Source organism: Cheilinus undulatus, linkage group 14, assembly GCF_018320785.1.
Source record: "Cheilinus undulatus linkage group 14, ASM1832078v1, whole genome shotgun sequence".
In the NCBI taxonomy this organism is placed as follows: Eukaryota; Metazoa; Chordata; class Actinopteri; order Labriformes; family Labridae; genus Cheilinus; species Cheilinus undulatus.
The window spans coordinates 49,331,502-49,345,947 of NC_054878.1; the positions used below are offsets into that span (position 1 = coordinate 49,331,502).

The following is a 14,446-nucleotide window of genomic DNA, read 5'->3' on the forward strand; positions in this document are numbered from 1 at the left end:
TTAACCATTCCTGACACTTTTTACACATTTCTTGACTCCTTTTGTAATTATTCATCCCAGTTTCTTCTAATTTCCTGGTATCCTGACACAGTGCCCCTCATGGCCTGGCTGTACTATCTGAACTTCCTACTAGACCAGAGTCTATCCACCCTGATAACATCAGTAATGAGAGGTTTATATGTAGAAAAGCTGTACTGTATTACAGCATAAAGAAATGAAATCCATGTTTTGTTGCTTTGATAAGAGTTAGGAATCAAACATGGCTGCCACAGCTAAACTTTAGCTTTTGTAGTATTGGCGGCGCTGATTTTTAACCGATGCAGTCCAGCGTTCTGAGCGCTCAGCGCCCTGGCCAGAAAAGACGCCCTCAGCGTCAGCTGTTCATGTCGCTTAAAGCGCCCTCGGCTGGAAAAAGTTCAACTTTTAGAACAGCTCTGCGCTCGTCAATGTCACCTCTTCCTTACTGCCAATCAAAATGGAGAAGGGGCGGGACTTCTGACAACAACAGTAGAGAAACCAATCTTCAGGTCTGAAGCTGCTGCCTTGGTCAGGATTCCTTTACAGAGCGTGCATGTCTCCTTAAAATACAGAAATGTGAAGCACATAGAGCCGTTTTTAAACTACAGGTCAGATTCTACTGTAAAAGGAGGATTCATGTTTGTAACATGGCAACAACAAACGCTGCCAGGGCCGCTCTGGGATCGCCAGCACCAAAACTTATTGTCTTAAAGAGCTTGAACAGCATCAACCCTGTGGAGCAGTCAAACTCTGAATATGGTTTTTGTTCAGGACATCTGGGCTTTAAGGAAGTGTCTGCTGGACAAATATCACTTCAACTTTTAAAAAGTTGTGGGACAATAAAGACAAAAGACAAAAAATACCCAAAGTCAAAGATTTGTATGTGACACAGTAAAAAACAGCGTCTAGACTTTCTTTCACTCAGTTGTTCTCCCATCTCTTTGGGCCAAAAAGTGAAAAATAATCATTCTGTGAAAGGATCTTTATCAAAAGTCCCGGTGCTTCTGGGCTCCATCTGTGCCGTAATTCAGCAATACCTCTCTCCAGAGACACAGAGGACACGTCACAGGCTCTCTGTCGCTCCTTCTCTCCATTAGTGGCTGTTCTGCTCGTCTCCTGCATGCAGAATTTCACTGAGTATGATGGGATAGCAGAAGAGTCTGCCATTGGTTGTCACAGCCAATCCCAATGCATTGTGGGATACAAAATGGTTAGATAAATTAGCTGCTAGTGGCAGAAACGACTGAAAAATGGACTAAATGGATAAAAAGATGTTGAAGAGTTCCTGGTGTGGGTTTAATGTTTACAGACCCTGGAGAGTGAGCAGCTCACTAGAAAAGTCTGGATGATGGAGTAGATGAGGATACCATTTAGGATTAACCCTTTCTGAACTTTGAACCTGTCTCTGCTGGTTTTATGGCACAGGTCGGTCTCAGAGAGTTTTGCTCCAGTATAAGCCAGAGGAGCACCAGTTCCACTGTAAATAGACGGTTTTATAGAGCTGAAGTCCAGTTTACTGCTGTTGTCATGGTAATATTTACGTGTAATTGGAGGAGATGAAGAATGAAATGCTAATGCTAATGTAGCCATCAGTAGTAGCCGCCTCTATGCTCAGCTCTTTTTGCCCTCCAGGCCTTCATGCTAGTCACATGACTGAAAGCTACGCACACAGGTGTACATCACCAGCCTGGTGACCACATTCCTGTTTCCTGGCGTCACAGGAACACGGCCGTCACTGACAGACGCTCCGCTATCTCTAAGGCGGGGTTATGGACAGACTGTCAGGCACCATCACACCCCGTGTGTCCATGTTTTCCCCTCTGGCGTCCAGAGGAGATGAAGGACGTCTCTACGTGTGCACACATGTAAGGAGAGTTGATCTTAATGAAGCCTGGACACACATGGACTTATAAAACACACATGCACGGCGCTCTGCCGGCGCCTGCTGAGACAGCTTCCCTCTCTCTCCTCCATCAGCAGCAGCCTCATTAGCGACCACAGAGGAACACAAACCCAGCCTCATATGGTCCCTCATAAAGAGGAAACAACATTTCAAGGTAAACAAATGGAGCTCAGCTCAGAGGGGAGAAGTGTGAAATGTTCTTGGAGGAAATGTGACGGACTTGGATGTTAAAAAACATTCAGCACTGGATGTTCTCTTATTAACGGAAAATCTGGGCCCTAAAATCATCATGAATATGAGCCTCAACTGTTTCTCAGCTTTAAAAGCCTGACTAAACCTTTGGAGCTGGTTTACAGAGAAGATATTGTTGTCCTTGTCCCTAGTTAAAACGTTTTTACCCAGTGTGCCTCACTGCTCTGGTTTCATTAACTTCATGCTCCGTCATGTTCGTCTCACTCACGGCTCAGCAGAAACCAAATCTGATCATTAACACCGTCACATAAATGTTTGTCCTGGACTCTAGCCAGGCTGAGAACGGCAGCAGGACTGAGTTTACCGTGTTTAAATCAAATCTCAGAGTAAAGAGGGAGAAAAATAAAGCTCAGTCATCCCGCTGCAGCCATCAAACCTCCAGTGAAGGAGGAAAGAGTGAAAGTTGCTGCTGTAAAGTTTAATATGACCTTAAAGCGCATATGCAGAAGGAGTAAACCTCCATGTTTGAGGATGGACCAATCAGAGAGCCCGTGTGCCTTTTCTCTGGATGTGGTGGTTTCAGTAGCATCAGGATTATCTGTTCATGCACGTTCACATGTTAACTCATGCTGTTCTAATTAATCCTCCACGCCTGCTTCCTGCTGCTGTAATTAGCCAGTCTCTCCTCCAGGGATCAATGAAGACCAGCTCGTCTGTAGGTCTGACTGATTACCAACATCAGTGCAGCTGTGACAGCCTGGGGACCCTCGATAACAGCCAGGAAGACATTCAAACATTTATTTACTAAGAGCTGACGTCTACATTAATGTCTTTAACAGGCAGGTTTTCATTATTGTCATCTCAGGGCCTTCTACGAGCCCAGGAGCCGAAACATGATGAAGACGCCTCCACCATCTCAATCTCTGTCACCTGGCTTTCCCTCGCCCCCTGTAGCATCCACCTTTTCCAGGATGTTAGAGCAAGGACTGATGGGAACTATAGTCCCACTTCCCTTCACTTTACTCCACTAAAAACCTCCACTTCCTGCCTGAAGACCTAGCATTTAAACCCGGCACATGTCCTGAGATGTGATACACAAATTTAACACTACTGTTACATCTCTACTGCCCAGTACGTAAGGCTTATGGAGGGCAGGTTGTTGCTACTGAACTCCCAAAAAGGGCGTAACAGTCAGAGAATGAGGTTAAAACTGGCAAACATGGGCGTAAAAAGTGGTGAATAAGGGTTCATCGTGGCAATAACAGGACAGCAGAGGCAACAATAAGGAAAGATGGAATATTGGAAGTGTCAGAAAATGAGTGGACAGGGTTAAGAAGTGACAAAAATGGCTAAAACGCTGAGAAAAGGGTCAAAGGAAGTGAAATGGGATTTAAAAGTGGCAGAATTATGTTGAAATTGGTGTGAAAAAGTGATGAAAACAGGATTAAATGTGGCAAAAATGGTGTGAAGTGGGAAAAATGGGTCAAAAGAGGTAAAATCAGTGCAAATTGTGCAAAAATTAGTGAAAATGTTGGCAAACGTTGGCGGGAAATGTGGTCAAAAGTGGCTCAAATAAATACTTCCTAACTCGAACCTAGAGATGGGTTTGTTTCACATACATCTGGTAAACCTCTCATAAACACCATTTGGGAAAGGGCGGAGCCTTTGAAAAAAACTCGAGACTGTGACTGGATGAATGTTCTGTCTGTCACATCTTTATAGCCAGTCAGAGCAACAAAACATGTGACGTAACCGTGACCAAGGAATAAACTCCACAGAGAACTTCATAACGGTAACCATGGCGACTGTAGACATGTCAGTACACGACTTTTGTGGTTTCTGAAAAGAAAACAGCTCACTGGTTCTTTGTTCTTATTTTAACAGAGAAATCTCATCAGGTTCTGATAAAACTGGCGCTTTAGCAGCATCCACGCTGATCTCTTCCTCCATAACTGCACCAGCCTCTTGCTGCTGCTTGTTTACATCACGACTCCGCCGCGCCTGAAAGTACCGCCCCTTGTTGCTGACTGGTCCCGTCACTTTCTAACTGGGCCCAAACAGACGGGAGCTTTGAAGATGGATTCACCAGTGAGAAACACAGAAACGGCCGAATCCATCTGCTTTGTAAGGTTAAAGACTTCCATTAGAACCCAGAGAACGTGAGGGCCCAGTCTGTCAGCACGCCGCTGTGATGACGTTCTTTTCTACAGATCTGCACAACGCTACTTTGATTTCAGCATCAATGACTGTCCTATTTTATATTTAACCAATTTTATACATATATTTTCACAGAAATTGATAAAATATACAACCAATTTTCATTTAAGAATATTCTTAGTTTTTTTTTAGGCATCTGGTGACCCCCTCACAGTGTCCTGTGACCCCTTGGGGTCCCGACCCCCACGTGAAGAGCCAGTGGTTTAAAGTACCAGAAATTACACCTGGTTAGAAAAATAAATAATTAGAGACAAGGAAATGGGCATGAATGCAGAGAAAATCTCCCTGTGAAAACATTCTAGCACATTCTCATTCATGCATGGTAGCTCTGTTAGCCAACATCACACAGACGTTCATTAGCAGGGTGTTAGCAGCACTCACCACTAGATGGCGCAGCAGGAGTTAAGTGATTGCAATGAGGGTAGCAGACTGTGAAGAGAAGCACAGGTGTCAAACATTTATCAGTCAGCCAATGAGATCCATGACATCTTAAAGACCAAACATTTATTCATCAGCCAATGAGCAGTCGGTTAATGTCTGCTGTAAATGAGAAGGATGGTTAACGAGACAATGACACAAACAGGTAGAAAAAGTCAAACCTAAGCACGTCAAACTGACATTTACCACCAATTAAACCCAGGAAGAACCTGAATCATCAGTCCTGATGGGACTACTGAGCCGTCGGTCCTGATGGGACTACTGGGCCGTCGGTCCTGATGGGACTACTGAGCCGTCGGTCCTGATGGGACTACATAGAGACTCATTCATGGAGTCAAAGATCAGACACATCCAAGAAAACTGTTTGAAGATCTGCAATCACACTTTTCACATGCTTTGCCTAACTGACCTATGGCTAAGCCACGCCCCCTCCACTCACTTGGACAAACAATGAACATTCAGTGACAGGCGCTATGGCAGTTGTCATAGTAGGAGACGTTTCTCAGGAGGCCACTGATGACTTTTGGAGACAGAAAGATCACGTATCATCTAGAAGTCACCAAAAGGGTCTAAACTACGCACTGGAGGGATCTATTCATCATTTTATTGTTGAGAAGGTCGATAAAAGCTTCAGCTACAAGCCAAAATTTACAGGTCCCAGTGCAAACGTGGTAAACCGCATCTCATTGCCATCACCATATTAGGCCACAAGATAGAGGATCAGCATCAAAGAGCCACTGAGGTTCAGGTTTTTGGTCAGAATATGAGAAAAATATAACGGCCTTTTACCATCTTTACCCAGAGTGTCTCTGCGTTAGTTTGGTGCTACAGTATTAACACTGAATCATTTATACCTTTGTTATCTCGGCTATTACAGATAAGTTAACGAAGCTAAGCTCCAGAGGTTAGCATTAGTTTAACTACAGGCCTTTGGACAACAGCTAACAATGCACGATCACCACAGAATAAAAACTAGAGCAAAAAATGCCAACGAACTCCCAACAAACAACGTGACACAACGAACAACGCAGCTAGGAGCTATTAGGCTACCTTTAGCTAACGTTAGAGATGTTAAAGATAACTTTATATTTCTTTCCAGCAAAGTGACAACATGCTGCCTCAAATACGATGTTGGCTTACCTTAGAACAGATGTTGTTGATTTTATCCATGTTGAGTTGATGTTGCGGTCTACAGCACAACTTTTATCCAAAGAAGACACTTTTCTGGGTTTAGATGTGGCTTAGGAACGGGTAAAACACACACTCCCTGGCCCAGCCTCTCAGGATACCTTGTGTTGGAGTCGCATGTGCCCCATGAACCCCGTTTGACCATTTCTAAACTTAAAATCTCAAAAAAAAAAAAAAAAAAAACCTCATAAAACGTTCCAAACCTTCAAGATTGGACGGGGCTCCTGACTCGACTCGTTACACCCTGCTAACAAGCTATGATAGCATTGTTAGCCCAGAGGTTAGCATCAGTGCTGCACCAGTCTGCTCTGTGCTTCCTGGTTTTAGGCAGAGCTCTGCAGCAGGAGCTAGAACTGTGCTGACGACAGATCGTCCTGAGTTTACAGGTTTGGGTGCACGACGATGCATGTTCCTATGAAACTCTTAGACTAGATAGATCTAGATCAGGTCCAGGTCTGGACCAGCCAGTGTCCTAGATCTAGATCAGGTCCAGGTCTGGACCAGCCAGTGTCCTAGATCTAGATCAGGTCCAGGTCTGGACCAGCCAGTGTCCTAGATTTAGATCAGGTCCAGGTCTGGACCAGCCAGTGTCCTAGATCTAGATCAGGTTTATTTATGAAATGTTTGCAGTGAGGTTGTTTCTTATGTAGCCGTCAGACTATCAGCGAATAAAGTTAAATCTAAAAGACAAATATAAAACTAGGTTGTGTTGGGAAAACACGCCACTTCCTGTCTCAGATATCTGGTGTCTCAGATGAACGCTCTACAGCCCGGTAACTAACTAAAGACCTTTCTGAACCCGTAGGTCTCTCTGTGACTCTGGGTCTTGAACCCCCGTAGGTCTCTCTGTGACTCTCTGGGTCTTGAACCCCCGTAGGTCTCTCTGTGACTCTCTGGGTCTTGAACCCCCGTAGGTCTCTCTGAGACTCTCTGGGTCTTGAACCCCCGTAGGTGCTCTCCCTCTCTAACGTCCCAGCGCTGGCAGGACGGTCTCTGAGACCGCTGTGGTTAACCCCCTGTGGGTTCTCGCTCATTTACAGCTTTAAAATATGAGCTACAACACTCCTCAGTGCACAAACACACACACAGGATCCTGTTTCACCGTCTCTCATGTTTATGAGGGAAATACGGAGAGAAAATGGTGGATTATGTAAACGTGGTTTCACCTTCTGTTGTAGCAGAGCTACATCTCTACATTTAAAAATAAACACCATGGAAATACAATCTGTGTCACTGGCTGTGATTAGGTTTCCCCATCAGGGCTCAGAGGAACGTGTGTGTGTGTTTTAGTGAATAATGGGTTTATAGAACAGAGCAGGAATCAGGAAGATGATTGGTTGGCAGCTCGCTGGCGTTTATTAACTCACCAGCGGCTGTTAAAAACGGAGCCGTGGTCTGGTTCTAATTTTCCGCCCTGATAGCAAACACACTGGAACGTTTAGCCTGGTGCAGGACGCTGTGGAAGTGTGTGAGTGTTTTAGATCAGAGGTTTCAGCTGGAATTATCAAAGAGAAAGTTCCTCATCTCATTCTCTAACTATGACCTCGTGTTAAATGAATGTATGCAGGCTGGTCAGACCATGGACGGCTGGAAAACCAAGTCTGGGCCAGATTTACCCCCAACAACTGCCCAGGAGAGTCCAGATCCACGCCTCCGTTCAAACAATTACTCACCAAATGATCCTCAATGTGGCGCCAACTAAAGCTGCTGTAGTAGGCCAAAAATCATAATCACCATTATTAGTGGGGATGCTCATCCACACTACTGATACCTGTGTCAGCCATTTTGTTTTTATTCTTCTTCTGTTATCTCCTCCTTTATACTTAATCGTATCGACACCATTTCAACTTTAAAAAATTCATTTTCTTCATCATTCGACTGCTATGACTTTCTTCATCTCTAACTTTTATCATTTTTAAAATATAGCCATTTTCATGCTATTTTCAGCTATTTCTATGCTTTTTCAGCCATTGAATGCAATTTTCAGCTACTTTGAGGTGAAAAAATTAGCTATTTTTATGCTATTTTCAGCTATTTCAAGGCGACTTTCAGCTATTTTCAGCTTTTTTAAGCTACTTTCAGCTAATTTATCCTTTTTTGAGCTATTGAATGCTATTTTCAGCTATTTTTATGCTATTTTTGTGCTTTTGGCTATTTTTAGCAGTTCTTTCACAATTCAGCTCTCAACATCCCCACATGTAGTTTTAATTGATACTGACGTGGGGATATTAACCATGATTACTCCATCACGTCTGTAGAAATCTGCATCACCTGGGCTCTGCAGCGCTCTGAAGCTGAAGCTATACCTGCTGTTCATTTAAAACGGCACCTTCAGAGGATCTTCACTGTTAAAGCCGGATGCTACAGTCCAAAACATTCAGCTTTATTCTCATTCATCACTCACTGTTCTATCATGACAACGTCAAAACAGGATTCTTAAAATTCACATTTGTAAAGAAATAAAAGAGCTGAAGTATAACATCCACTTTTACAGAGTTTTACAAACTCCAGTCTGGCCCTCATGTGTTTGTCTCTGAGTAGAGTCTCCATCCCTCCTCCATAACGTCCAGATCAGTGGAGGCTGCAGGGAAGGTCCTTCTAGAGCTTTGTCCCATCTCTACAGGATCTCTGGATCTTCCTGCTACCTGTGAGCCCGTACCGGTATGCTCCTACCCATTTTCAGTATGTTTGCGTGTGAATATGCAACAATAAATGTTATCTTATAAAATAACCTCAAATCTTCTGCATCTTAGACATTTATTTCTCAGTATCAAATCTATCAGACAACATCAGAAGTGTTTTTACTCCAACATGAAAACCTAAACCAGAACTACCCAGCAGTTCTCCTACTGACCATTAAACCCCGCTCCACTGCCTCCTAGTCCTCTAATTTACCCTCTGAGAAAATGTGGAGGGAGGATGAGTTTAAAACAGATGAACAGTAGAGGATGGAGTCTGAATGAATAAATAAATCAATCAATAAATAAAGGTAGAATATTTTACAGATAACAAACTTCTTCTTCTACCATGGACTACATGTGCTGCACATCGTTCTTTTCCAACCAAACTAGCTCTCATCTTTCTCTGGTCGGAGCAGGCCGCTCCTCTCTCATCAGTCATGTGACCATCCACGCAGAAGCACAACCCAGCCTTAATACGATAAAACGCCACACACCTGAAGCGTGCACGCTGAGCCTCTTACGCTCTGTTTGTATTCTCTGCAGAATGAGGCCGATTGTTTGATTCTGTGGTGAAGATCAGCAGAGAGGATGAGCCTGTGGCTCTGACACTCCTTCAGAATCACTCTGGAACCTTCCATCCTGACAGAGAGATTCAGACGGAGAGGAACTTTGAGGACTCACGCTAGGCAGTCCGTACCGAGTCTGAACCCAGTCTGTGTTAGAGAACAGACGTGTGCCTCTATCTGGTCTATGTCCATGGTTGATATCCACATGATTAACGGGTAGATCACGCTGGTTAGAGTTTTCAGTGTGAGAGAGATAGAGCCTGTGCTGCAGCCCCCTCTATTATTGTTATTTAAATATTTGGCAGTAAAACTCAATAATCAGCAGAGAAAACACTTTAGGCTCACAGAGATGCTGGACATTATGGTTCTACTGTTGAGCCATGATCTGAGTCAAATACAGGTCTGAGATAATGTACTAGTCTGCACAGTCAGTCCAGAAAGTTCCCACCGGTCTCTGATCAGTATCGGCCGATACCCAACACCTCGGTATCAGAATCATATCAGGAAGGAAAAACATCCCTAGTCCCGAGGATGTGTTTAGGCACCGAAATATGGTACAGTTGGATTTTATGTGAATCGGTGCTCAGTAGTACCAGCAGGATTTAGTCAGTACCCATAAAAGTACAGAATTTGGTACCCATCTCTAGTACTGAGCGTAGATTAATGAGAACAAAATATTTTTGTTGACTGTAGCATCAGGATGAAACATAAGAAAAACAAAGAGAAATGAAGGGGGTCTGAATTCTCTCCGAGTGTGTTACTAGAGGATTCCTCTAGAGGGCACACCTGAGACTTCAGGCCGTATACAACCACCTGATGTGTGAGATGTAAACTACAAACATGGAGACACTCGTGCAGCTACCATGATGTGATACATCTGCTAATCTATTAACACATGAGCACCTAAAGAAGAATAGAATATTGTGATTAAAGTTAATTTTTTCTGTTACTTAATTCAAAAAGGTAATCTTCCATATATTCTATAATAATCTTGTGCAAAATTATCATTTCCAAACATCTTTGTTTTTACAAAGGGAGTTTCTCCAAAGAAATGCTACAGTGGGTTTTTACTTTGAAAAGCACAAACAGGAAGTGTTTCCATACTATGTTTATCTTTACCTACAACCTTTTGAAGCGTGTGGAAACAGAAAGCTTCATAAAGAATTAAAGATGCATTTTAGCTCGTGGCCTTCATCTGATTCATCACGAAACAGATTCCAAACACATTCTACCGACGTGGACGTGAATGTTTGCTACAACAAGGTAAATATGGCTCTGGATGTATCATCATTTAGTTCCACCGATAACTGCTCCAAAATAGAAGAGACCTCAAATCTTAAAATTATCTGTGCGTGAGACTCGAACCCCTTACACTGGCTGCCAGTCTGAAACAGCGGTTACTATAGCAACGGCGAGGAGCGCTTGTGATGTCACAGTACCAAAGCGGACATGGCGGCCTCTGGTGAGTTTATAATCTCAGATTACTCTGAAGGAGATATCTACAGAGTTTTAGTATGCAAATAAGGGTTAGGGTTAGGGTTAGGGTTGAACATGTCTGATCTACAAGGTTCCTTTATATCAGCTGTTTTTAGGACCGGCATAACTGATGAGAAATTTTATACAATATTCTAATATGTTTTTCCATGAGCTATAAACAAGATAAAAAAACACTCTGAATCTTTCACGTTGTGTGTGATGAATCTAGAATATCTTAGTGTCACTTTTTGGGGTAAAATGAGCGTTTTCGTTGTGCGCTGTGAAGCGGCTGTAACGGCTGTAGTGTAGCTTCTGCTGGGTACTCACTGCAGCTGAGCGTGGTGTCGGTCTGGGCCAGCGTTGACGGGATGCTCCAGTGGCTGTTGTCCCAGTCGATGACGTTCCCCACCGTGTCGCAGCTCAGAGCGTTCAGCTGCTGCACCGTCATGGCGTAATCCCACAGCCGGAGGTTATAGATGTCCCCGCTGAAACTGTGATAACCTGAATACAGACAGATGCACGGGACAAAAATGAGAATAACCATTAGGAGACCACTCCAAGAGGAAGACTTTTTCTGATAATATCTAAAAATGGATATTCAGTGGTCTGGATGTTCAACCCAGTAACAGGGCTAAAGCATCATTTTAGACGTCTGACACTTTATGGCACATTCAGCCAGCTTTAATTTGCAGTTCCACATTTTTGGATTTATAAATCATCAGTGAGTGACTGTAAAAGCAAAGCTGTCTGCCCGGGTGGATGTAACGGCTAACGCTGCCTTACCTCCTAGGCGGAAGCTTCCCCCAGCTGGCACTGAGTGTCCGCTGGAGCCGGAGCAGGTCTTGGCCCTGTAGCTCCCGTTGAAGTAGACTCCAACCCGGCCGTTTGACGATGTCCAGAGCACGCAGAAGGGCTTCATGGAGGAGGTGAAGGCAGTGTTCTGGAGGACAGAGTTGATGGGGCAGACCACTCCGTCGACGATCATCTTCATGCCGTTCTGATCGGACCCCAGACTCAGAGCGATGCCGTTGCTGCTGTCCGAGTAGGTGAAGATCCACTCGTTCTGCACAGAGATCCACAGGATCAGTCTGGGTTCAACATTCATACCACACTAGAGGTTCAGACAGTTTATAGATGCGTTCAGCCATCCAAGACTACGCTGCAGCCTGGTCAGGCTCGGTGAACTACTTGAGACCATCAGAACCTTCTTTCTTAGAAACTAAAGCCTGCTTTTAAACGTCTGCATCGTATCTCACGGCGCTGTGACCCACGCCGTAATGAGTAACACGGACTTCTGAGCAGGTATGTCTGCTCTGCCCAAGCTCTACTCAGCAGCTGGATTTTGACACCACTTCCTGGTCCTGTGGCCACATTTCCAACTGAAACAGAGTGTTATGATGGAGTCGGAGCTGATAAGTATTGATCAGCAGTTAATGATACTGCAGTTACTGCAAAGAAGAAGAGAGGAGGAAGGGAAGTTCATCAGCTGAGGCAGAGGAGGGTGGAAATTTTTACAGACATGGAGGAGGAGATGTACGTCTGATATTTTCAACTGTTGGCGAGCAGATTTGACTAGTTGTATCACTGCCATTTATCTCACAGTAGAGTGCACGCCATAGACCTCAGACATGATTTAGAGTTGGCAGTAGCCCAGTGCTACCCAGTGGACCAGTCACAGGGCAGACTGATGGCTTAGTTTCTGTGCAGAGGTATCTCAGGTATAAGGCTCTAAAATCCATGTGTGATAAGATTAAAAACACAAGAAGCGCTCCCCTCTCGTCAGCTCCAGGTGTGTGTTTACCTGTTTCTGGCTGCTTCGTTCCAGCTCAAAGCAGAGTGTCAGGTGACCCAGCGCTGGTATGGAAATCTTCTCGACAACCCTTGTGACCTGACCGCTGCCGCCATCTATGGTGACCTTCTGGTTCCTCAGTGCCACAGCAACTAAAAATGAGAGGTCAGTTAAAAAAGGTGAAGAAAGAGAGGAGGGAAGGATGGAGGAAAATGCTGTGAATTATAAACGGATAGTTGTTTGAAGCACGGAGATAAAACTTTGTTGAGCATTTTAGACATTTGAGACCACTCATTATTCCTGAACATAATCAGGCTTGGTGTGTGACGATGAGTTGCGGTGGTCTCTGGTTGAATTTATGTCATCTGAGTCAGACTTACATCGACCTGTCAGCACTTTTCTAGACCTTCATGGTTGTGGTAAAGGAGAACGACTCTCCTTTACTGGTAATACTAGTGTGTAAACTCTACTGAAGCTGAGTTCTGGCAGGGACTTTTCTAGTTTTAGGTTTATAAATGTGTCCTTGTGCTGTATGAGGGTCCTTAGTGAAGGAAACCTACAAATGAAGCCAATAACTTTGTTTTCTGGGGTGTTCTGGAGCTGTAAACCTGCCTTGTTCCATGACAGATGGAGAATAAAATGGCTGGCGCTGCAGCTCCATGTAGTGGTCAATGACAGCTGCTACTGTCTGAGGTCTTTCTGCCCTCCAGGCCTCTAAACCAGTGGAAGCTACAGATCTACTGCCCAAAAGATAAACATCAAAATCAAACCTAAGTGTGCTCTTAATTGATGTTAAACTCCACCCACAGAATCATCCAATCACAGAGCGTCTCTTTGAAACATCCTGTATCTCTCTGCTGCTGCTGCTGGCAGAGAATAAAAACCACCCAAGTAGTGGAAAAAGTCACCATAAAACACACATGCAGGCATGCTTTAAGGCACAGACACTCACAGAGGCACGAGGAGGAGAATCAGTGTTACAGACGAGTCTTTCTACTGGTCCACACGACGATCTTCTTTTGTCTTTCCTAAATAAACCATCAGCTTTGCAGGCTGGTGCTCCACTTCAAGCTGCACTCAAGGATTCTTTTAGGTTTCAGCATCAATCCAACATCCTAACCTCACTGTCATAGGTCTTTAATTCTGGTTTTACAGGCAGAACATGCAGGATTATCAAAGTTAAATCACAAAGAATGCCCCAAAGAAATGCATTCACATAAACCATTGATGCAATCAAAGGTTCAGAGGTCAGATTTGGATTAGTCAAGGAAAGAAATAAAACACTTCTGGATGGTGTTTATCCTGATGTTAGCCTGCAGTTGTTAGTCTACCTTTTCAGATTCAGATACTGAAGTCCAGTCCCGGACCTACCGTGTCTGAAGCTAACACTGAACCCCCTCTTCTGCACGCTGAAGTCGGAGGTAAACGACAGCTCCATCACGTTCCCCGTCGAGTTCAAGGTCAGCCCGTTGGCTGTCGGGCCGCAGAACCGAACATCCGTGTTCCCTGTGTTCACCACAACCCGGTCGTAGATGCAGCCTGGCGCCTCCTCCAGGTCAAAGTCAAGAAAGGAGAGCTGGATGATGAAGCCAGCGGGGGCCTGCAGGGTCCACTTACAGGCCTGAGAATTGGGGTATTTCAGAGGGTAGCAGGGCGACGTGAACTCTCCCTGGGCGTCCGTCAAAACCACGTTACAGTTCGTGGAGCTGCAGCCCAGCACTGAGGGTGATGTAGGAAGGTAAACTCATGAAATTTCACAGTGACACAATTTCAGCGGAAGCTGTTTAGTTACTCAGAAGACAAGACACTGGTGGACAAGGTCATAGGACAAAAGGGGACAAGGGGACAGGACCCATAAAAGAGGTAGGAGACAAAGACGACAAGCATCTACAACTATAAGGAGTCAGGAGGCAGGAGTTGAGACTTTCATGACAAAAAGTGGCGTCTTTCCTGCCAACCAAAGACTCAACGACAAAGA

General features: G+C 44.4%; 1 protein-coding gene across 3 annotated transcripts in view; it reads right to left on the reverse strand.

Annotated features, from left to right (window-relative positions):
* adgrg6 (adhesion G protein-coupled receptor G6) overlaps positions 1 to 14,139 on the reverse strand; it is a 117,918-nt gene extending 103,779 nt beyond the window's left edge. For 2 of the 3 annotated variants that reach the window (XM_041804574.1, XM_041804572.1), the window contains exons 1-5: positions 13,840 to 14,139; positions 12,481 to 12,620; positions 11,463 to 11,742; positions 11,007 to 11,180; positions 4,712 to 4,759 (exon numbers count right to left, since the gene is read on the reverse strand). In XM_041804574.1, the coding sequence (XP_041660508.1) occupies positions 4,712 to 4,759; positions 11,007 to 11,180; positions 11,463 to 11,742; positions 12,481 to 12,620; positions 13,840 to 13,906 (709 nt within the window). In that variant the 5' untranslated portion in view covers positions 13,907 to 14,139. The remainder of the gene's footprint in view (positions 1 to 4,711; positions 4,760 to 11,006; positions 11,181 to 11,462; positions 11,743 to 12,480; positions 12,621 to 13,839) is intronic. The other variant, XM_041804575.1, reaches the window with a different exon arrangement.
* Between the last annotated feature and the right edge of the window lie 307 nt (positions 14,140 to 14,446).